At 42.2% G+C, this 23,449-nt stretch overlaps 1 protein-coding gene across 2 annotated transcripts; it reads left to right on the top strand.

The window, feature by feature from the left end:
* The first annotated feature begins 2,357 nt into the window (after positions 1–2,357).
* LOC139218706 (calmodulin-regulated spectrin-associated protein 1-B-like) lies at positions 2,358–19,783 on the top strand. 2 transcript variants are annotated; one of them, XM_070850372.1, is made up of 20 exons: positions 2,358–2,541; positions 8,230–8,492; positions 10,211–10,372; positions 10,455–10,535; positions 11,612–11,644; positions 12,556–12,697; positions 13,127–13,266; positions 13,373–13,469; positions 13,591–13,717; positions 14,070–14,155; positions 14,579–14,663; positions 14,812–16,970; positions 17,001–17,185; positions 17,303–17,439; positions 17,572–17,780; positions 17,980–18,042; positions 18,405–18,492; positions 18,593–18,714; positions 19,188–19,306; positions 19,493–19,783. In XM_070850372.1, the coding sequence occupies exons 1-20, from the start codon at positions 2,358–2,360 to the stop codon at positions 19,781–19,783; spliced, it is 4,773 nt and encodes a 1,590-aa protein (XP_070706473.1). The 2 variants fall into 2 exon arrangements, with proteins under 2 accessions (XP_070706473.1, XP_070706471.1); XM_070850370.1 differs by having other exon boundaries at positions 14,812–17,185.
* The last annotated feature ends 3,666 nt before the right edge of the window (positions 19,784–23,449 follow it).

Raw genomic sequence — 23,449 nt, forward strand, 5'->3', positions numbered from 1 at the left:
GTTGTTTATGCAACATGATTTCATGGTTAAAGTAGATTATAGAAATAAGAAAAAAAACTATTTCAGACTGATCTAGCTAAAGACCACTTGCTATAATGGGATTTATAGTGCACATGGACCCCAAAGACATACTTGATGTGGATGGATGGCATATTTTTGGTTATCTGGAATAGCTACTGTGCATGTATTTCCTATTTGTCTGAGGTTGCGTTGCTATATTTGGTTTGCAGCCATAGACGACCCGGAGTTTGAAAAATTTGTGCATGGCTGAAATTGAATTTTGACACTCTTGAATCTATTCAGAGGACCACTCCTATCACACTGAGAAAACTTCTTACTTTACTTAACTTTATTGCTTTTTTTCCTGTTAGATAGCATCTGAGCCATTAGAGCTCTGCCTGTACAAATCTCTTGCTGTGAGCACAGACATCACAGAAATCTATGCTATACGTGCTGTTCAGGGAGATGCATCAGACAGGGAGATTTTGGCAATGGCAAATGTAAATCTCCTTATTTTGGGCTCAGAATGTCCCATCCGACATCTATATCTCTCCATTACTTGTGTGAGTTATTGATTCGATCAACATTAAAGCTGCATGCGTTGTATGTAGATTGCTGTCTGTGGTCCTGACCAGAGTATTCTGCTTTGTGTATACTGTATATATCAAGGTAGTGGTATGTACTGTATGTGTTTGTGTGCATGTACTACGATCTGTCACTACTTGGCCAAGAGGAACCTTCACCCACAATGGTCACCTGGAGTACAGGTGATCATTTATACTCTCTTTTTGCTTTTCCTTTTGATCTCTGTTCATATAATGCATTTTTGAATGTATCATTCATTTATTAATTCACTCTTTTGGTTACTGTTGCTTTTCTGACCTTATTATCAACCTAGTTAGCAGAGGGAGAGGGGAAAGAGACGGAGAAGATGTGCAATAAACGTCTCCTGGCAGACTCGGACTGCAAGATTTTAGCTCCATGATGTGAATGAAGGAACCTCATGCTGAACGTGTGTGTATAGGATGATAGATGTGGAAAATCTTCTTGACAGTGACCTCCTTGCTTGCAGTAATTTACTTGAAATAAGATGAGATGAAGATGATAATGATAATGTTTCTAATACAGTATTTCCTGTATTATTTATACATATGCAATTCTGGTGTTGGTGTTGGTTAATTTCTTAAAAGCTATCAGCATTATTATATTATGCTTATATTATTATATTATATATTATATCACTATATCTAGTGACCATTATTATAAACATTTCTACAATGAAATGAAAAAAAATGAATAAAACATTTAAATAATGATGAAATACAATTTTAATAATCAATTTTTATTTTTTTTAAATTATTACTCCTCAGAGAAAGCCAGTGTTGCAGTATCACACAGGCCTACAGCGCCCCCAGTAGGTGGACAGGCGTATTGCAGCCGAGCAGCCAGCAGATAACAGTCGTCCCCATAGAGACAGGCTCCTACAACAGGGCTGCCCGGACTGGGACCCGCTAGTCCTCTCTCAGAGGCGATGACAGCCTCGATATTAAACAGCTTAATGCTTTTGTGCATTAATAATTTCCTCGAAAACAGACTCCCGGATGGTTGCCAAACAGATTTTTTATTATTGGATTAACGACCATCAGCCGCCAGCCGCAGCTTTATCCTGAGAGGCCGGAGATTTGTGTCGCTGGGCAGGGAGGAGTCCTCTGTTATTTCACCGTTAGCTGAAGCCAGGCCAGCATGTCGGCGCTTTAACAGCACCTCCATCTCAAACAGACAGCTAATGCACTCTTGAGGTGAGTCTTTGTTTGTCGGCCTACATGTCACTGTGTGTGAGTGCGTGTGTAGTTTAGCTAGCTAACCTAGCTAACGTTAATGCTGTGAACTTAATGGTGCTAGGTTAAATGTTAGGTCATTCATCGGCCACCCTGTCCGGTCTCGGCTGGACCAGGCGAGAAAATAACCACCAGCTGCTGTCAAAGATGCTTAATATTTTATTTAATTTTTCATAGCAAATAAACCCATAATAGCTCTCATTCATGTCCAAATGTGCTGCTTTTCTTTCACTCCAACCCAACACACCACCCCTGACTATCAGCTGAAACAGCATGTGAATAAATGGTGTCTGGGTGGGATGTAGAGTGTAAATATGGTCATGACGTGTGAATCGTGGTGACTGACGGCAGAGACGCCTGCAATGGCAGCAGGTTAAACAAGGTGAGCCTGTGTGTGTTTCAGCTCATCCCCAGAGCAGGAGCTGTCAGTGAGCCAGGCCCTGCTTGTTGTTCTTCATATCGGTGATGTAATGCAGTAATGTCTCTGTGTGTGTGTGTGTGTGTGTGTGTGTGTGCAGGATGGATGTGGAGGTGAGTGCTGGCAGGGACAGCACCTGGAGGAGAGCAGCAGCAGATGATGCAGGAGGAGGAGGAGGAGGAGGAGGCATGGAGGTGCAAGTTGTACCGCTGGAGCTCTACGACTCTGCAAGGGCCAAAATAGACGCAAATCTCCGCTGGTTGTTTGCCAAAGCTTATGGTATAGGTAAGGCCTCTTCTTCTGTGGTTTCCTCTCACTGTTGACACTTTGAATCATGTGTACCTATGGTGTTGCCCAGGAGGAGGGTAAATGTGAATATCCTGATGTAATATAAGCTCAGCTGCACATGTTGTATCCCGGATGCTGATCCTGTTAACTCTAACCCTGAACTATTGCACCAGCTTCTTTTCTTGAAGAGCAACAATAACCGACACACCTGTGTGTTGTCATGCCATTGATAAAATAACAAGCTATGTATGTATAGTATCTTCAATATCGACATCTATATCTTTGTCACAGAGCCCAGCCAGTAAATTGCGGTTACTTGTGTCATTAGCTGTTAGTTATACTCTAGGCCTATCACATCACTTTGGTTTTGGTGAAGAAAAGAAAATACAGTAGTCTAATGCATTGATTAGAGCTGTACATGAAAGTATTTAGAAATTGTCTCATCTCTATATGCTGTTCTTCTTAGCATTTTACTTTTGTTAGAGAGTTTACAGCAGAGACTGTAAACAGAGACATTTTCGACAGATCACAAATCATAAATTAACTATTTTGACTGGCTTTTTGTTGTCCTATGTGATAATAGATTGAATATATTTGGGTTTTGGACTGTTTGTTGGTCAAAACGAGACATTTGAAGATGTCACCTTAGGCTTTCGGAAATTGGGATTGGCTTTTTAAAAACATTTTCTGACATTTTTATAGACCAAGATAGCGTCAGTATTAATGCATAGTCACTAGCTGTAGCCTTGTAGCAGAGTACTGGTATTACTAACAGATATACTTGAGGAAGATCCAGGGTTCAACCAAGGAAATTGTTCATCTGAGGCAGCAAGCCTCCCATATCTTTAGGCATCTCGTCTTAGGATCAATTTCATAAGTAGATGACTGCGCTCACGATTGTCAGTCTCATTAAATTCATTCATTCATTTACTCTGTGAAATTGTGCATCTGCACTTCTCTCCCATTACCACTATAGAACACTGCAGGAAGCCCTGCTGTAAACATCAGTCTGGTGACTGTGACTGTGCATAGAGAGATTTAGTAGAGATACTGTTGTCATTACATGGATTATACCAATATTCGGTCCAAAAAGACAATGAAGAATACACATATCGAAATCTTCAGTTCCCACTTAGAAATTCATGCAATAATCTGTTAGCAACCTTCCTGTTTACAGAGATAGATTCATGAATTCTTACAAAGAGTATCATTCAGATTATTTTTGATTGTTATTGTTTTTTGGTGAGAAAAGATGATCATACTATAACAGCAGAGCAGCATCCAGACCTTTGTGTTTGACTGAAGCCGACATCTCATGATCAACCAAAGTCTTCTATACACAGGTCACTAGCCTTGCCAGCTCTGACGAGGCCCACTCACACATTAAAAATGACTGCTCCACATCAGCAGGCTGTAAGCTAATGTCTAGAAAATTACTCCTTGAATGTGGGTTTTTGTGTCACCCGCCGATGGCTCTCTGGGGAGTGTGAGCTGGGGGTCAGCTGTGCTGCTCATGCAAGCCTGGTAGTCTCAGAGATTTTAGTATCAGCATCACAATGAGGCATTTGGAAGGGAGACACAGAGATAGTCATTCAGTAAAGGAAAACTCTGTGTCATCTTTTCTGTTTTATGAGCCAGACATACTATAGTTAAAGTGTTTCCTGCCCTGCAGTGCTATCTCCTGTGTTGCAGTGGATGACTCAGTAAATTGAGAGGGGGAACAAAACTCTAAAATTCAAAGCTTGTGATGTGAAGTAAATAGCATCAGGGAGGGTGGCATGAACAAATGAAATACCAAATATGTGAGCACACATTCGGAGACACACCGGACTTCTCAAAGTGAAGATAAAACCTTTTCATAGTTCAAAAAATTCACAACCAGTATTACACCACATCAACACAACTGATATCACATTAATCTCCTAAACTAATGGAGCATTTTTTAGGCTTTGTGTCAGTGTTTTAAATATCCTGAGCTCTGTTCTGCTGCTCAAAGCTTTGCCTCTCTGTTACCCAACACTGTCTGCGTTGTTCCAGGGCAAAGATCTGATGCCCATAATAAACACCAAACCATCACGCTTTCCCCCATCAAGCTTCCTGCCTCATGTAATCTGATTGGCTCCTCCTGATGTCACTGTGCCAGAGACAATTAGGAGCCCTTTACAGCAAAGGACTGATTTCTTGCACTAACTATACTATCTTAACTTCTTTCACACAGCTTGGGCAGTTCTAGTATTACATGGTTTCTGGTTCCTGATTCATGTGCTATCAGTCAACTGATGGTTACAGTTGAAACAACTCTGGATCCAACTTTTTTCTGATTCCACTTATATTCCTTTACCTTACCTCAAGATATCTATTGATCGAGCCGATGCCAGTGCTGAATCTGACTTATCTGATTTAACATGAGGAAAGGGATTACTGTGGCTTGTCAAAATGACTTGGCAGCCCACCACAATCGAACAGATGTAACTGGTAGCAGAAACACTCTGTATATAATGTCTTTGACAAAGAAAGTGCATTTTCATTGGACTGCTTGCATCCAGGCTGAGACCCATTTCACCTGATAAGGTCAGCATCAATGCTGCTTCAAGGTATCGGATTGGTGCATCATAGTTCATCTGTTCTTGGCAACATATTGGTGAAATATGTGGTAATCCTGAGAATGTATTAAGTAATAGTAGCAATGCTGGCTAGGACCATGCAGCACTTGGGCTAAATGTCTGCAGACACCTTATTGTACTAAATCCAAAATGAGATTGTATAACTACTTGAGACGCTTTAGAATGTTATATTGCTGTTAACTCTATAATATGTATAATAAACAGTCCAAAGCTTATCAATACAGCATCCTGATTGAAATAATATCTCATGTTGAAATATAACGTATCCGTTTAATGTTTCGTTTCTGTGACACACCTCTGGTCATTGATAGTCAGTGTGGAGGTCAGAAGAACCAAAACACTCTTATTAGATTAGAGTAGAAAACCAGCCAACACAGCAGCGCTGGGAGGACTGTGTTGTCTGTGTATGCTGGTGTGAAGCGAGTCACATGTTTAAGTGTTTAATGGGATTGCACCCAAAGGTCTGTGTCTTTATTCAACACAGGCTGTGTGTTTAGAGTCATGCTAGTTTAATTAATGGCCAGTGGAGTAACCTCAAAAGATAGATTGTGTATCATGTTGAATAGCCCACTGAAAGTATGTAGTCTATAGTAATTGTAACACATAATGCAATGAAGTACCAGTGCCATTATATCAAATAAGAACAGACGACATCACGAGTGTGAAAACATACAGAAAATGTATGACAATATTATTTTGCAGTAAGTGCATGTACAGCATAAGTGAAATAATGGAGTTGTTCAAGAGCTACACATCGGAAGTATGAGCTCCATTAAACTCGGTGCATCAACTTAAAGGCTATATTTTCTCAACATACTTTACTCTCTAAGATTCTCAATTAAGCCATCGTATTGGAGAGAATAGTTGTGTCTTTTCCCCCTGTATACTCCAGAGTCTCACAGCCCTGCCCTGACTGTCAGCATGATCTCTGCTGATCAGTCTGACCCTGTGTCTGAAAGAATAAGAACAAAGGCTTTCCCTGCACCCCCTCCTTTTGATTTCACACACACACACACACACACACACACACATGCATGCACGCACATGCACACATGCACACCAGGGTGGGCTTTAAAGCATGGATCAGGTGGATAATAAATATCTAAGGAGTATTAGCAACTAGGATTAGAGAGGAGCTCCTGCGCCGCCCCCCACCTCCCCCAAATCTTCACACCACACACACACACACACATACACACCCACCTCCTGATGTCAGGGGCCATTAAACGATCCAATGAGCAGGCCTTGGTGAGGGGATGGGACAGCAACCCAGCCCCCACCTCCGGCCATGCTGGCATCCCCCATCACCATCTCCACGGCAACCAGGGAGGATGAAGGGGCATTCTGGGACAGCTGAGGCTGAGGAAGTGGCAGGGTGAAGAGAGGTGTGGAGGAAGACATGCAAGATTTGCTTTTATTGAGAGAAAAACAAATGAGGGCATATCAAGACTGACATAGAAGGATGTAGAAAGAGCTTTTTCCCCACACGATCTGAGAATCTCATGCCCATATGGCAGCGCTACACCACAGCAGAGAGTGAGATTCATACTGTAGGCAGACAGTGCCAAGGAAGCAGTCTGTTGTGAAAGACACAGCTGAGGTTTTCACAGTGTGCAGTAGCTCTAATCTGAGCCTGCTGTATGTGTGTGTGTGTGTGTGTGTGTGTGTGTGAGATTCCCACTAATGGATGTCTCATTTTGTCTATTCATCTCAGTCAGCTTGCTTCTAATGTGAAGCAAAATGAGTAAAGATGCTGTTGCTAAGTGGCTGAATATTGATCCAAGTATCATGTTTTATCCTCTTTATAAATGTGGGTATTTTTATCGTATAAATTGCTCTTTCTCAGTTTTGGTTTCGATTCTTATGATTTAAGATACAGTTTTGTTTATGTCATTCCTGAAGTCTTGAGACTTGTGGCTTTGTCAGACACAGCTTTACAGCAGTGACACAAGCAGTAAAATGGCCAGACAGAGAGAACAGAATGACCATTATGCATTATAAAACTGCACAACCAAAGTTGAACCAGAATGTAGCTGAGCACAATGTAATTAGATTGTTTATACGTCTGGTTTCCTGTGTGGCTTGGTCTGTTGTCAAAGATAAAGTTTGACGTGTTACGAAATGTGCTTATTTGCTTTCTTTCCAAGGCTGAGATGAGAGGTTTGATACCACTTTCTGTCCATTAACTGACATGAAATGAAAATGACAATTTGTGACTATTTCTTGTGAGCTAATTGGCTGCTGGCTGTAGCTACATACTTAGCACAAAGGTATGTATTGATCTTTTCATTTTGTCAACTGTTAGTAAGTTGAAAAGATAGTTAATTAAGCTATGTTGGCTGGAGTGGGCTTGTCCCTAAAATATAGTCAGTACCGACTTGTGATGGACAAAACAAATGGACAGAAAATTTAGGAATTATTTCTCTTCAAGAAATAACCTGAACTTGGTTTTAATTCCATTGTTTTTTCTTTTGTCCTCATCACATGCATAATTAAACCAGTTGCAAACTCTATCGGACAACAGTGTCCCTGTGTATTCCAGCCCAAATCCACCCAGAAAGCGCTGGAAGCTAAATTTCGTGAGTGCTTCAGGCATTAACTCTGGATTAACATGTCCAAGGCATATAAAAATAGCTGCCCCATGTCTGTGTCCATGAGCAGCAAAACACCAGGCTGGCTGGGACAACACCAACAGCTTATGCATCACCGCTAAGTCCTGTTAGCTCATTGGCTTAAAGCCTTTGGTCCACCTGTAGGCCTTCAGCGCTTCTACCTGGAATGCTGTTTAACCATTGATGCTGTCTCAGTGCTCACCTCTTGCACTGGTTTCTTCTTAGACAGTCTAATACCATGAAGGTCTGTGTCTTGGGAGCTTCTCTGTTACGTAAGATGGTGATTGGTGGACACGTGTCTGTACAAAAATAGTTTGTGTGTGAATGCATGGTGTGATTTGTGACTTAATACTTTAATAGGTAACCAAAAAAACTCACTGGCTAACCTTCAGTGTCTTATCAATTACACATGAATTTGATAATACATATATGCTTGCCATTCTGTCCAGATCACATCCCTGCAGACCTGCGGGACCCCTTCTATACTGACCAGTATGAGCAGGAGCACATCAAGCCCCCCATCATCCGCATGCTGCTGTCTGGAGAGCTCTACTGCCGGGTGTGCGGGCTCATCCTGAATGCTGAGCAGGCCGCTTCACTCCAAAGCCACCAGTCTGTCATCCAGGCCCTGTCCAGGAGAGGCTTCTATGTCCTGCAGACAGACAACACACCTGTCTCTGATCTGGACCTCAGCTCGGCTCCCATCAAAATGGTGAGTAGCTTAACCTTGTGTCTAGCTACACACCCCTGTTGACTTATGCTCACACAGAAATCAACAATCATTAGTGCATTGTATCGTAACCTAGCCTAATGTAGTCTGAAACTTGTAATCTGTCAATTGACTGCATTTGACTTGTGCGTACATTCATTTATGAAGCATCTGTGTCTTAGGATTCTTCTGTGCTACAAGAAGTAACCCAGATTATAAGGATCAGTTGTAATGATTGGCATCAGGATATACATTCAAGTTGAATATAACCAGGCTCTACAGCTTCAAAGAACCGCAATCATTTTGTCAGAAATTCAGCAGAACTTTGGCTCCTCTTTCAAAAATTCTGAAATGAGTCTAACAGCTGTAAACCACTGGTCCTCAGGGCAAAAGCGAATAGATTGCTGCATCTTTCTGTTTGTAAAGCCCTTATTAAAACAGCTGCTACTGTCCCATGCATGTTTTTACACTCTCTACACATTCTCACGTTGTCGACTCATCGGACTCACAGCGTTTCTTTTCTTGGATATTATTGATTATGTAAATTGCTTTCTAACACTGGTAGATTGACACACCAAATAAATGCTATGGTTGCTGTGTTTCTGTAATAGGCATTATTTACTAACACATTTGCTATAACTCTATATAATGATGTATAATGATAATGTGTCAGCGTTGGGTTCATAGCTTGTTCCACTGGCCCAAGTGGCAAAAAATAAATGTATGTCCTTCGAGAATTATTAGTCAGGAAATGTTCACTTTGTGTAAATTCAGCTACATTTACTCTGCAGTAGCATAACCTAGTGAACTTGCAACCCACACTTGCCATCTGGTAAGTACCTAATGTGACTTTGCTTTCCAGAGTCAATTAAGAATATTGGAATAAATAATGCACCAGCAGATGTGAGTGTTTTGCAGGTTTTAAAGTGTGCAACTAAAATATTCATGAAGCAAAATGCACCAAAAAATGAACTATCCCACAGGTGTGGAAACACAAAAGGCACCAAGCTGGCTGGGAAAGCAATAGTTTATACTCTGTGTCAGTAAATGAAAGGAAGATTTGTTCATGGCTACTTACATACATTCATATTAAGCTCAAGTGGAGACACTGAAGAGACTCTGGGACCATCATTACATGTAAAAGTTTCTTTAACGCCCATTAATCTGCAGTTTAGTCATCTTTTGAAGTGTGAGAGAATGAGTTGTTGATCGGGCAACGTCTATTTCATTATCATGAAATCACCTTTTTAAGTGAATAGAAATACATGCACACTCACTTTCATTTTGTATAGCCTTAGCTTACCCCTGGCCTTTGTATATCAATACACAGCGGTATTTGAGTCATTCAGTAATGCCACAGTGATCGTCTCACATGTAGGCTGGTAAGGATTTTGCTCTGAAACTCTGCATGTTTCCATCAGGAAGTTCTGCCCTGTTTCTATGGCAACTCAGTGATGGAGCATCTCTTGTGATTGTAAAATTGGTGTCAATAGAAAAGCACACCGATATATCACAATTAATAATGCAGTACAATAGTTGTATGTGATATAAAATTCTGTGTTTTATAAACAGACCTCTGATTATAATACAGATTTACAGTTTACACATTAGAAGTATTGCTTAATGCAGACATGGAATCCCATTTTATCATAATGCCTGATGAATCCACATCTGTTTCTGTTGTAACATTCAAAGACAACTCAAAAGCTGTGTTCTTCCAGAGCTCCCACATCCACCTTATTGATGCCCTGATGACTGCCTACATAGTGGAGATGATAAGCATAGAGAAGGTGGTGTCGAGTGTCAAGCGTTTTTCTAACTTCAGTGCCTCCAAGGAGCTGCCTTTTGACCTGGAAGACACCATGGTCTTTTGGATCAACAAGGTAAGAACCAGACATGGGCGTTGACGTTTTCATTTGTGTGTTCGTCTATCTGTGTTGACCTACACTGTCTTTGTCGCAACAGGTGAACATAAAGTTGAGGGAGATTGTGGAAAAAGAGCTGAAAATGAAGCAACATCTGCTGGAGTCACCAAGTCACCAGAAGGTAACACCCTCTGTGTCTCTTTGTTTTATTCCCTTGGTTCACACTTCTTTTGTCTCTTTCTCTCACTGCTTCCACAAACGTCCCTGTTAAGTAGTGCCTTTCTTTAGTGATGCCATCTTCTGTGTTTATTGTCCCTCCGGCATGCATCCTTTCCTCACTGGGTGTATTAACTGGCAGGTGTGTAGGTTTAGTCATTGGATCTTGCTTGCATTGTGATCTGATGGGCACCTCACATCACCGCCATTCAGTCATGTTTTTTGTGTTTCAAGTGTGGAGTTCGTTTGTCACGGCTTTGATACTGTGACCCTTATAGTTTTTGAACTACAGTTTCCATTATTTTGGGGCTTTGGGGGATGTGAATATAAAGTATAAGTTTGCCATGGAATCAGATACTTAGCTGTGGGCTACAACTTCAGCTTTGTGTTTTTAAGCCTGTATTTGTATACATTTTGCCAAATTTGCACCATTAAAAGTATGCAGCTATTAGGGGACCCTGTTTGCAATGTACCCACGGATGCACAGACAACTATCACTGAATTACTTTAATACTGGAGAAAACGTTAAAACCGGATTATTCTCTGGCAAGTTCTTGAGTTATGAGGAGCAGCAATTTTTCCATGATTTGTGAGCGAATTTATTGACATTTATTGATATTTGTGATGAAGATCAGAGATAATCATATCCTCAGGAAGTGTAAGTCACGCTGAATCGAAGAATACGCTTGTCATGTCTGCGTGTTCATATTTATGACACTGTGCCACTTCTAAGAGAATTCTTCTAAGAGAGTAATGGGTTGCATTAGTCTGAAATAATTTGACAAGACTAAGTGTAATCACTGAACTTTTAATGACATTATACACAAAGGCCTCTAGTCTTTTTTCCACTTCTCTGTAAAACTAGATATTCTTGACTCTTTCTGCCTAACTCTTTCCAGCTGTCTTTAGGATCAGATCTATCTCCATGGTAACAGGGGATAGTCTGATTCCTTGTCACTGTATTTGACCCTTGACTTGTCTGCTGCTCTTCCTGTTTGTATCTCCCCAAATTTCCTTCCCCTCCTGCCTCTCGGACACTAGTCTCCCTCCAAATGGTATTGGAAGCTTGTACCTGTAAGTGCAACCGCTAGCAATCCTCCGTGTGAGTGTGTGTATGTCTGTTCGAGGTGTGTGTGTGTGTCAGTGTCAGAACAGACAGAACAAAAAGGAGCCAAACTAAAAACGATAACTAGTGAGATACACAGCAAATTTTCAGACAGAGCAGGGATGTGTAAACAGTGAAGATGACACAGCACCCCTTAGTGGCAAAAGAGGAAACAGCAACCTCATAAGATTTTCTCCTGCTGTTTTTTTTGCTTGCTTGCTCATTTGCTTTTACTTTGCAGGAAACCCTTTAGCGATTCCATCAATTTTCAGCTGAGCTTTCACATTCATTACATTCCCTCCCCCACAAACATCAACACATTGCTGTACCTTTCTACACTTTTTGATTTGCTTTTATCCAACAAAGTTGAAGTGAACTACTGGGCAGTTCTTACTCATTGTTGCCATGAAGCAACCCATCTGGAGAAAAATGGCTAAAGTCCACTAATTCAGTCACGGCTTTTCTCGTTTCCTCCCAATCATTTCCTTCTTGCCTCACCAGCCTGATATATTGCATGCTCTGGCCCACTGCTTATTGGAGCCTGTGGAGTTCTCTCGCGTGGTAATGTACTCACCGTTGACCCTTTTCTTTACTTCATCCTGATCATTTTTCTCATTTTTATCTTTCAATCACATGGACCAACTTCTAAACCCACCTTATTCTTAGTTGAATTATTATACCTGAAAGTAGTCTGTGCCGGTTCTCATTAAGGCCGACAACCACCATACGCTAGTTACAGATATCTACTCTACAATATGAGTTAAAGAGAGCCAGAGAAGTGAGAAATGTGTTTGTGTGTGACAGGCGAGCATGTGACTCAGCGTTCAGATTAGACATGTCTGTGCACTTTGTTTAAAGTGTGCACTCTCTTGTTGTGTAGGTGCGTTACCGCAGAGATCACCTGTCCGGTCGGACCCTTCAGCACTTCCCTCTGTTGGACGACCTGTTGAAGGATGTGTGTGACGGCATGGCTCTGCTGGCTGTGATCCACTTCTATTGCCCAGAACTCATTAGACTGGAAGGTATGGTAACACTGGACTTCTCGATCCACTAAGGAAAGGTACAAGATGCTATAGTTGTTCACTCCCTGGAGGCATGCCCTTGGTGGCCCTTTAAAAGAATTGATTGACATTTGGGAAATATGCTTATTCGCTTTCTTGCTGAGAGTTTGATGATTACATCGATACCAATCTCATGTCTGGATGCTAAATCTGAAGCTACAGCCAGGAGTGTGTTAGCTTAGCTTTAAGACTGGAAGCATGAGAAACAGCCATCCCTTTTTGTCCCCTTCCAGACTGAGCCAAACTAGCCATTTTCCCCTGCTTTAAGTTTTTATACTAAGCTAACCTGTTCGCTCTAGCCTTATATTTACCGTACAGATTTGAGTTAACACTTTACAGCATACAGTATTAGCCTGATGGTACTGACCGATTCTGTCCTGTTCTGTGCAGATATCTGTCTGAAGGAGGTTCCTTCCATAGCAGACAGTGTGTACAACATCCAGCTACTCCAGGAGTTTTCCAATGAATATCTGAATAAATGCTTCTATCTGAAGCCAGAGGACATGCTGTATTCTCCACCAGTATTAAAGGTGAGCCCAGAAACAACATTACAACCCGAAAATAGTTTGAAAATAGCCTCAAACAACATTGTCACGTATTTCTTCTGACCCTAAATTTGGTCATTCTGTCTTGCAGAATAACGTTATGGTTTTCATAGCTGAGCTCTTCTGGTGGTTTGAGACTGTGAAACCAGAGTTTGTACAGCCCAGGGACCTCCAGGAAATCAGAGATGGTATAATCTGAACTTTACATTATATATTCTTTTTTCAACTTTTTGAACTGGTAGCAGCCCCTTTATATCATATTGTAGGATCTCCACAAATGGTTAATATCCCCTTCTGCCCTTTTTGTAGTGAGATTGCTGCTGCAGCCTAAGAGTTCACGGCCCCACGTTTCCATCTCCAATGTCACCAAACGTAGTTTCCTGACAACATCAAACTCTGCTGACATCCTGGCCAAGCCCTCGAGCCCTGACCTAAGGTATTGTCCAGTAACTCTCCAGTAGCATCACACCAATACAGTTTTACTTTAATCTTACAGGCTTACTGATTCTAGCCTAGTTCTGAGAAAGGCCTCATACCTAAACGTTTTTTTTGTTCTTTCTATTGACATTTCTCCAGTTTGCACATTTGTATGCTTGTAATGTAAAACTGACTATACAACACATTATATCATACATTCTTACTACTCATACACTACATTTAAAGTGATTTTAAGACCACTACTTTTGGCCATTGCTACACAGCACTTAAACTGTAATATGACTTCTGCACTTACAGTGGTAGCATCTTCCTGTATTTTAATTGTACACCTCTCTGTTTTTCCAATACAGCACTAAACCAAGCTCATTAAGCCCATCTCACTCTTTACTGCCACTAAGACAGAGACAACAGAAAGTGGCTGAGGAGAGCACTTCAGGTAATACAAAAAATGTACTCAGGTTCCGGTTCATAGTTTTTGTTGCCTTTACTCATAAAGTTCTTCAAACACTGAAAGGAGAGAGAGAAATTAAGAAAGCAGGAAGAACATCCTCATTGTTCTCTGAAGGCGAAATGTATCTAAGTTGTGTTATTGTACCTTTCCTTATTAGAATGTCCTAACAAAAAGAATAAAGTACTTGATGAGCTGTTTATTAAAGCATTTAACTGAAATATTGAAATACAGTGTTAAGTTTGTAATATTTCAAAGTAGTAAGCTCCTTGTATATCACATTTTTTGGAGCTAAGTTTTATGTTCTATCCAGTTCATTCCCCAGGTGTAGATTATTAAATTTGTCCACGTTTAATTTTGCATGTTTGAGAGGTCCTTTTTGTAATATGGGTCTTACTTGTTTTCGTACAGAGCCGAGAAATAGGTCCAACTCTCTTACACGTACAGATGGGCAGCTTCAGGGCTCAATACTGGCCTGGCCAGAGAGGAGGCCAAGGTGAGCAGTGTGATTACACAAGTATTGTACAGTCCACATTTATTCAGTTTCATGTATCAGCAGGTACAGATATAAGAGCCAGTTGTTGTTCCACGAGTTATTATCCTTAGCTCACATAAATCATATTCTTCCCTATGTACCTGTCCAGGCCTTTATCCCAGCCGGTGCCCTACGTGCTGCATTGTCCACTGGAGGATGACGCAGACAGTATCAGCCTTGCTCGCTCCATCAGCAAAGACAGCTTGGCCTCCAACATCATGAGTATCACCCCCAAACACATGCTGGGGTCAGCTCCTCAGTTGCCTCAACACAGACTCAGCGGTCAAAGCCTGCTCAGTCACATGCGCATAGAGGATGAGGAGGAGGAAATAGAAGAGGAGGAACTGGTTGCTGTGATCCACCCTCCTGCATTTTCTCGACATCGACTTGGGAGTGACATGGAGCAGGATGAGCTGGAAATCCAGAGTACAACCTCCACCTCGAGGGTTTCTATCACTCGTTGCTCTCCCTGCCTTGACGTGGGTCCCTTTGCTCCCGACCCCCAGGCAGACAGCTACTATCTGGAGCCTTTGATGCCTGCCATCCCCAAGCCAGCCAAAGAGAAGAGCATCAGCCTGAACAAGGAGGAGGAGAGCGGTGAGAGTCGCTGTAGAGCAACTGTTAAGAAAACATCCATTAATGTCCCAAGCACCTCGCAGAGGAAAGCCCCTGCGATTGAGTCAAACAGAAGTACCTTTATGCCCATACCTGAACTGGCATCAGTCCCTAGCTCTCTCAGGCTACCCACAGAGGGCTCAGTAGGCATCTCTCAATCTGGGAAGGCACACTCACAAGGCTTTTTCCTTCATTTGTCAGGAGAGCCAGACCAACACAGATCTGCACTGGAGGGAGGGTATGACTCTGACTCTGACATTGCAGACCTTGAGGAAGATGATGAGGAGGACGATCAGATTGAGCTGACTAAAGAGGTGGTGAAGAGAGGAACGGGAAAATACTTAGAGGAGGGAGGGATGTGTGAATTTGGAGAAGGAGAGGGTGAGTCAGCTAAACTGAGAGAAGACTTGAAGGTTAGTGAGCGTGATGATAAGGAAGATGGCAGTGGACGCTCAAGCCCTTGCCTCAGTACCATATCCTGGGCGAGCAGCTGCAGCGCTTCAGGCAGCACCAGTGTCAAGATGACCAGCTTTGCGGAGAGAAAGCTGCTTAAACTTGGCCTCCGTGATGGATTCTCAAGTACCAGCAGCTCTCAGAAGACCACACCAGATGGCTCTGAGGTTGCCCCTTGCCCACCCTGGCAACTGAGGAGTGACTGCACCTCTGGCTGGCCAGGGAAGGAGCCCAGTTCTGTGCTGGGGAAGAATACAGTGGTGAGTCCGTCAGTAGTGCCTTCAGAGCTGCTTCAACTTCACATGCAGCTAGAAGAGCAAAGACGTGCTATAGAGTATCAGAAAAAGAAGATGGAGACCTTATCAGCACGGCAGCGGCTAAAGCTAGGGAAAGCTGCGTTCTTAAACATCGTTAAGAAGGGCGGAGGGAAGAGTGACACACTTCCCCTGCCCGTGAAACACTCCCAGGAAACCTCAGAACTAGCTGACAGGAGTAGAGCAAAGACCCAGTCCTGCAAGGACGACTCCTGTCTCGATGCTCTGAAGGTCCAGGCAAAGGCAGGTCAAACAGAGGGAGGACAGATGAACAGAAACAACAGGTTGAACACCCTGTCTCAGGATAATGGGGCTGAACCTGACCTGACTGAGTGTTCCCACTCCATAGATCTACTCAATGAAGCTATCAGTTCCATTCAACACCAGATGATACAGCTCTCTTTACAGCAGGACCTTCTGATGAAGCGTGTGGTGTCTCCAGAACATGTAGAAACAGGCCCTAGCACAACCCCCAACACAACACCGTCACCATCCTCTACAACCCCCAACACAACACAATCGCCATCCTCTACCTCAGACTCCAGATCCTTTGCAGTTCACTTTGTAGACATCAGTGGCAGCAACTCTGCCCGTGCTCGCCGTCCCCCCAAGCTTAGCTCCAGCCAACGCAGCAAAGCCTCTGAGCAAAAACAGAGTAAAGACAACAGCAAGACGGCTCCTGTCAAGTCTAACGCTCAGTCCCCTAGAGAAAACGCGGTCGGAGACCAGAAGACAGGGAGTATTTTTGAGAGCTCCAGGCAAGAGAGAAGCATTCAGAGAAACACCACCTTCAGAGTTCATGATGACCTCAACCAGCACAACAGTGTAGAGGGAAACGGGAGATTCTCAGACAAAACTCAGTCACAAGATCCACCGTACATCTCCAGTACATCAGTGCCTCTCTCACAGGATGCAGAACAACAGAACGATGTTGCCAACTCAGGGAAAGAGGCTGGGGGTGAAGAGACTGCAAGGGCCAGGGGTCAACTGATTGAGGTTGACCTATCAGAGTTTAAGGATCCACTGGTGGATGGCAGTGCAGATGTTACAGATAGCACAGCAGAAGGCGATCAGAAGAATGTGCTCGGCTTCTTCTTCAAGGTAAAATCTGGGATTTCTTCGTTTTTGTGTGTACTTGTATGTAAAAATTGTGATTTGGAATATCAAGAATGCTGTCTGGGAAGCATGGATATTAATTCAGTGACGATCACCTTCCAGGATGACGAGAAAGCAGAGGATGAAATGGCGAAACGCCGTGCTGCCTTCCTCCTCAAACAGCAACGCAAAGCTGAAGAGGCGAGGCTGCGGAAACAACAGCAAGAAGGAGAGAGCGAGCTCAAACGTGATGAGATCAGGTACGTTTTCGTTTCACGCACTCACAAATTAATTGTAAGGATTAGGAATTGTCTAAGTCTGCAAGTATGTGTGCAGGGGTGTGTCTTTGACATGCCGTTGAATTTTTTCCTGTCTTTCTCGCTTTCTTCAAGGCGCAAGGCGGAAGAGGATCGTATTCGTAAGGAGGAGGAGAGGGCACGACGAGAGCTGATTAAGCAGGAGTACCTGCGGAGAAAGCAGCAAGCATTGATGGAAGAGCAGGGTCTTGTCAAGCCTCGCCCACGCACCAAGTCCCGCAGGAGCAGGCCTAAATCACTGCACCGTGAAGAGTCCAACAGTCTCTCCAAAGGATCCACCACACGTAAGAACACCTCAAAACAGCATATATTTCTATCTAGTGCTCCATGTTATTGTGCTATCTATTCTTTGTCAGCCTAGTTGTCAGCTTTGTGTGTTTGTCCACATGCTGGTAAATCATGTGTGCGCACATGTGTATTTTCAGTTTAGTTCACTTGCACATTCGTTGTCATCCTCTGAGTGTGTACGTGTGTGTTACGCAGGTAATTCTCTGAAGGTGTCCATGTTGATCAAAGCGAAGGGCTCAGAAGCAGGCTGCAGGGGAGGTGAACCTTCTAACCTGCTCTGCATGATGTGTTATCAGCTACACACAGCCCATAAAAATAGATAATGCCTCAAACCCTTGGGTTATCAGCTGTGGATTACATACTAGAAGGATCAATCTTTTTAGAGCAGCTGAATCTTACTTATTTATGATCCATTGTCATTTTGTTGTCTAGGCTATTATGCAGCTTCTGCTCCTTGTTTGAATCAACTGTTAGTATTTAGAGTAACGATACATTAATCGATGTTGGTCACTGCTAGTCATGTGAAAATAAAAGTAAAAAAGGTGTGCAATGGGTGTGGTAACAGCAATGCTAATTTGTTTAGTTAAGTATCTGGCATCAAATCCTTCTGTCATTTTCAGCCGATCTAAGCTGCAGTCATCTAGGATCGACGCTCTCGTTGGCGACTGAGGCAGACAGCGTCATCTCTGGAGGGGCGGAGTCACAGAGGTGAGACTTCCGGCTTTGTGTGCAAGTGCAGAGGAGATCATCTCTTCCTAACTTGTGTGTCTGTATAGTCATTTGATTGACCTATAAGTGTGTCTCCCAGGGCTGGATCTGTGTGCTCCATGGAGTCGTTTCCTATGCTGAGCAGGGCGTCCAGCAGGAACATGGACAGGGATTGGGAGAACGGCTCAATAGCTTCCTCCATCACTTCAATGGAGTACAATGGTGAGCAGAAATGCAGAAATGTGTATTGTACCATCAGAAAAGCCAAGGCTAAATATGAAAAACATTGATGATATTGTAACTTATTTTAAATAAACGGGAAATAAGTTTACATGAGAAGATCTATGCCACTCTCCTATATGTCCAGTAAACATTAAGCCAGAACCACCAGCAGATTATCTTAGCATTTAGCATTTCCACATTTAGCAATTTGTGGTCTTCACAAGGGTCCTGGAGCTATTTATTGGTTGGGCCATGACCTCCTGAACAACTAACTGCACCCGACCCTGCTTCTTGTCTTTATGCTAAGCTAAGCTAATCGACTCCCAGCCACAGCACCATACCTTATGCACAGAAATGAGAGTGGTATTCATCGTCTCATCTAACTTGTACAGATCTTTCCCAAAGCTATTTCTTTAAGCACTTACACACTTCTTGCATTTATCTTATTAATCGTTTTACCCTTTTTGTTTAAGGTCCTAAACTCTTCAAGGAGCCGAGCTCCAAGTCCAACAAGCCAATCATCATTAATGCCATCGCTCACTGCTGTCTGGCTGGAAGGGTTAATGAGTCTCAAAAGAATGCTATTCTGGAGGTCAGTGTGATCATATGAAAGTAATTTATCAATGGCATTATTTTTATTGTCAATTGCCTGTAAAGCTATTAGTGAACTGTGCTGATTATATTAGTGAACTGACAAAAAAAGTTTTATTGTAATTTTCACGTCTACGTTTTTCACTTGCCATATTCACAAATAATATTTTGTGTCACTTGATCACAGGAGCTGGAAAAGTGTGAGTCCAATCACCTGATCATCCTCTTCCGCGACGGAGGCTGCCAGTTCCGCGCCATTTACTCGTACTCACCGGACACAGAGGAGATCACCAAGTTCACAGGCACAGGGCCGCGCAATATCAGCCGGAAGATGATCGACAAGCTCTACAAGTACAGCTCAGACCGCAAGCAGTTCACCGTCATCCCCGCCAAGACTGTGTCGGTCAGCGTGGACGCCCTGACCATCCACAATCACCTCTGGCAGGTCAAGAGACCAGGCAGTGCAAGGAGGAAGTGACAAAGACACCTGGACACTTGTTATAGTTTCTGTTCTATCTACTACTGTTGGGCAGGACCCAATAATCTCAGAAATGATTGACGTGTGGTTTTGTGACCAACATGTCAGTAGACAGGAGGGTTAGATGTTCTAATTAAAGAGAGAGATGTCAGTCTGTGGCAGTACAAGAATATGAAACACCTGCCAACGGTTTCTGTTTTTCGATTTGTCTTGTTAGCTTTTTACTCTGCATGTCACATTTTTATGTTTTAATTTGTGGGCACGCCCTACATTAATTAGGCACTATTGATGATGGATTATGTAGTAGTGAAAAGGAGATGGACCCTCAAGTCGAATAAAACTGAATCTACTTACAATGGCAAGCATACTACTGATACTTAAGTGCAACTATGGACAAGCAGTGAACATTCACTCAATAATGTGTTGTAAAGTTAAAGCTATTTAAGCTTGACAAAAAATACACTACTGCTTTGATTAGCCTGGGCTCCACATACAGAGCCCCTACTATTCACCAGTGATTACTACTGGTCTGTGCTTTTATGAAGAGGGAGGTTTGAACAAACTTTTTTATGTAGGTGTGGAATGGGTGTTTGTGAGTGGTAATGTCCAGTCTTGTTTTCTATTAAGTGTGTTTGGGGAAGTGTGCGAAAAGGGAGAGAGCTCAATGCTCTGCTTGTGTATCCTGCTCTGAATGTGTTTTCTCACTCTATTCATTATGCTTTAAAACATCTGTCATGCAACTGAACAATGGAGCGAAGCAACAAGGAACAAAACTTTTGTTTTTTTTGTTTTTTCAGTTTGGGAGCTGATGTGCGCTGCTGTTACAATGGAGGAAAATAATGTTTTTACAGTGGGGGAAATTCTACTAGTATGTATTCCAAACATGAGGCGCTTTTAGGACACAGTGCATTATACCTTTTCAGTAGTGCATTATATTGTATTAACTTTATATTTATATTCCACCACCCGTACGAGCCATCTGAGATCCCTGATTGGCTCCTTTTGCTGTACCAAAATGAACTGAGCTATGCCACTGAGTTGTTTGCTGCTCATTAACTGCTCACTGGACTCTGGTGAGACGTACAATTTCAATGTAGCTTCTGGCGCTCAACTCTAGTAATTTCCCTGTAATGACTGACTGTCAGCAGCTGGTATAATGTGGGAGGAAACTGCACAATACTTGATATTTGTTTGCTGCATTTTGTACATTTTTGAGTAGTATTTTTTGTACATTATGTACAAGTTATGTTTACTAAAAAGTAAGCACTATTTTGAGGTTTATTCTGTTACAGGCTTTCAGAGATGTTATGAGTCTTATTTCATTGTGTTATATTGTATGTTTATTTATTTTGAAGAGATCTAATAAAAATGCAACTAGGTATGTTTTCTGAAAAGTGTGTGCTTCCTAAAATTGTAGTTGTCTCTGTGCATTTTTGTGTTCTTTCTTTGACCATCTGCCTTTCTGTTCCGCTCTCCTCTTTTTCATCACATCTCGTTCTGTTTCTCTGCTGCTCTCGATTTGGTGGAGGCAAACAGTGTGTCTAGAAATGGTCTGTAAGGCTGTTTAGATCATAAACCATACTTACTCTCACACATAACTTCACAATCTGTTAGGATCCTGTTGGTTTCTGTCTCCCCTGCCCTTTCTCCCTCTACCTGCCACCTGAGCAGAGGTTACTCCAGGCCACTCCGTCCACACACCTGAAATTCACACACAACTGACACCAATCTCCAATCAAGCCACCCACTCCTTCCCTGCCTACATAAGCCCAGCCCAGATCACCACTCTCCAGATTGTCCGTTGCACTTGGTACACTTCAGGCTCCTTTCTCCAAGACTACTTGTGATTTTGCTCATGTTTGCTCTCTGTCCTGGTTGTCTTCCCTGGTCCCCACCCCGGTCCTGCTTCCCGCAAGCCCTGACCTTGCACCTATCCGTTGGTGTTAATAAACCCATCTGTCTCCCAACCACCCAGTTCTGTGTCTGCATTGTGGGTTCAGCCGGTTTAGTTCCGACAACACAATCAGACACAATCATACACTCGCTCACACTTCTAATACACAGTCAAGGCAGAACTCCGTTCCATTACAGGCATCTTACAGAAAAGAACAGGTGCAACTAGTACCAGTCACCCAAAAAAGCTCAGTATTTTGCGGTGATTCCAAGAAAATTTGTAAGAAAGTGAATAAGCGTGGCTCCTAAAATGTTGAAATAAGACACTGACATATCATCAAGATGATATGACAAATTTGTTATTGTACATTTACTTATGGAACAGTTACAGAGCAACTTTCATTTGGAGTCTCGTTTCTTGCCATGACAATATTCACTCTCTTTTAGTTCTATTTTTGGTCTCCACCATCACCTGAGGGAGATATCTGGCTCTTTAGCCACTAAATTTCCCACTGTGTTCACCAGCTAGTCGCTAACCCTGTCTGTCCATCATTTGGTGCTGAGTATATAACGAACAGTGGGTTTTTCAAGCCACTTTTGCTGAAAATTGCTGATTTTTGTAGCTAAAAATGACATAATGATGAACCAAAACCACTGCAGCTGCAGATTCAGGTGATTGTTCTCTGTTAGTTCATCACTACGAGTGACCCCTCTTACACTGTCATGTTTTCACATTGTCAGTTGATGCATTGTATAAAAATATAGATTATAGCTGCTTTAACCACGGCTCTGCTCCATTTTAGCGTTATAGAGCAAACATTTCAGTCAAATAAAGTGGCAGACAGTAAACAGTGCACTATATAGTAAATAGGGAGTGATTTCAGTCATATCCCTGCTCTTAAAGGTCACACCGCTTCACCTATTCTCTCTCCTCCTGTTTACTCTTTCACAACCATCATATCAAGTCCCATCACCCACACACAGGTGTTTTTACGTGAGTTGTCTGATCAGACCTCATCTCACAGTCACACAGCTTCTTCCTTCTTTTGTCCACATGACTTCTTTTCACCCGTTCTCCCTCCTGATTTCCATTAATGTCAACTTCTCTGTCACCAGTTATTTCACCGTTTAATTTGGTCATGCAGTATGTTTATGTTTCCATTAAGAATGACATGTTTGACCTCTGGCTGTGCTCTGTGCCATATGGCTGAGTGGCTAAGTGGCTGATTAATAATACATATTCTTGCATCGACACATGTGTTTTGTCACCTTGATACTTCCAGTTCAGTTCAGTTCAGTGATTAGACGACTCAAAACAGTTTCAATACACTTTTTCAAAAATAATATAGCACTTTAATGTGCAAATTAAAAAAATGAAACTCAAGTACAAATAGTTTCAACATTTAAATATTTATGAAGTCAAAGAGTAAATGTCAGAAATTCCTGTGTACAGGATGTAGCATTTTAGAACTACATACCTTGACCAAACAGCCACAAATGTAAATTAATATGCAAATTCTTACTGAGTAGTGTTGAAATTACAATACGGTTCTCTGATTATTAATATGTTACAGATCAAATAAATCCTTTATGGCGCAATACTGAATATATGGCATGGCCTGTTTAAAGGGTAGAACTAAGCTATTGTAGTGCAAAAACCTCATCCAGACTAAGAAATGTAGCGAACATGTAAGTAACCATCATTGTTGGTACATAACTTACTAATCACAACCTCTACACCACTGAATAACTACTTCTATGAATCAGCTACAA

The sequence above is a fragment of the Pempheris klunzingeri genome, chromosome 19, assembly GCF_042242105.1.
Source record: "Pempheris klunzingeri isolate RE-2024b chromosome 19, fPemKlu1.hap1, whole genome shotgun sequence".
NCBI classification, from domain to species: domain Eukaryota; kingdom Metazoa; phylum Chordata; class Actinopteri; order Acropomatiformes; family Pempheridae; genus Pempheris; species Pempheris klunzingeri.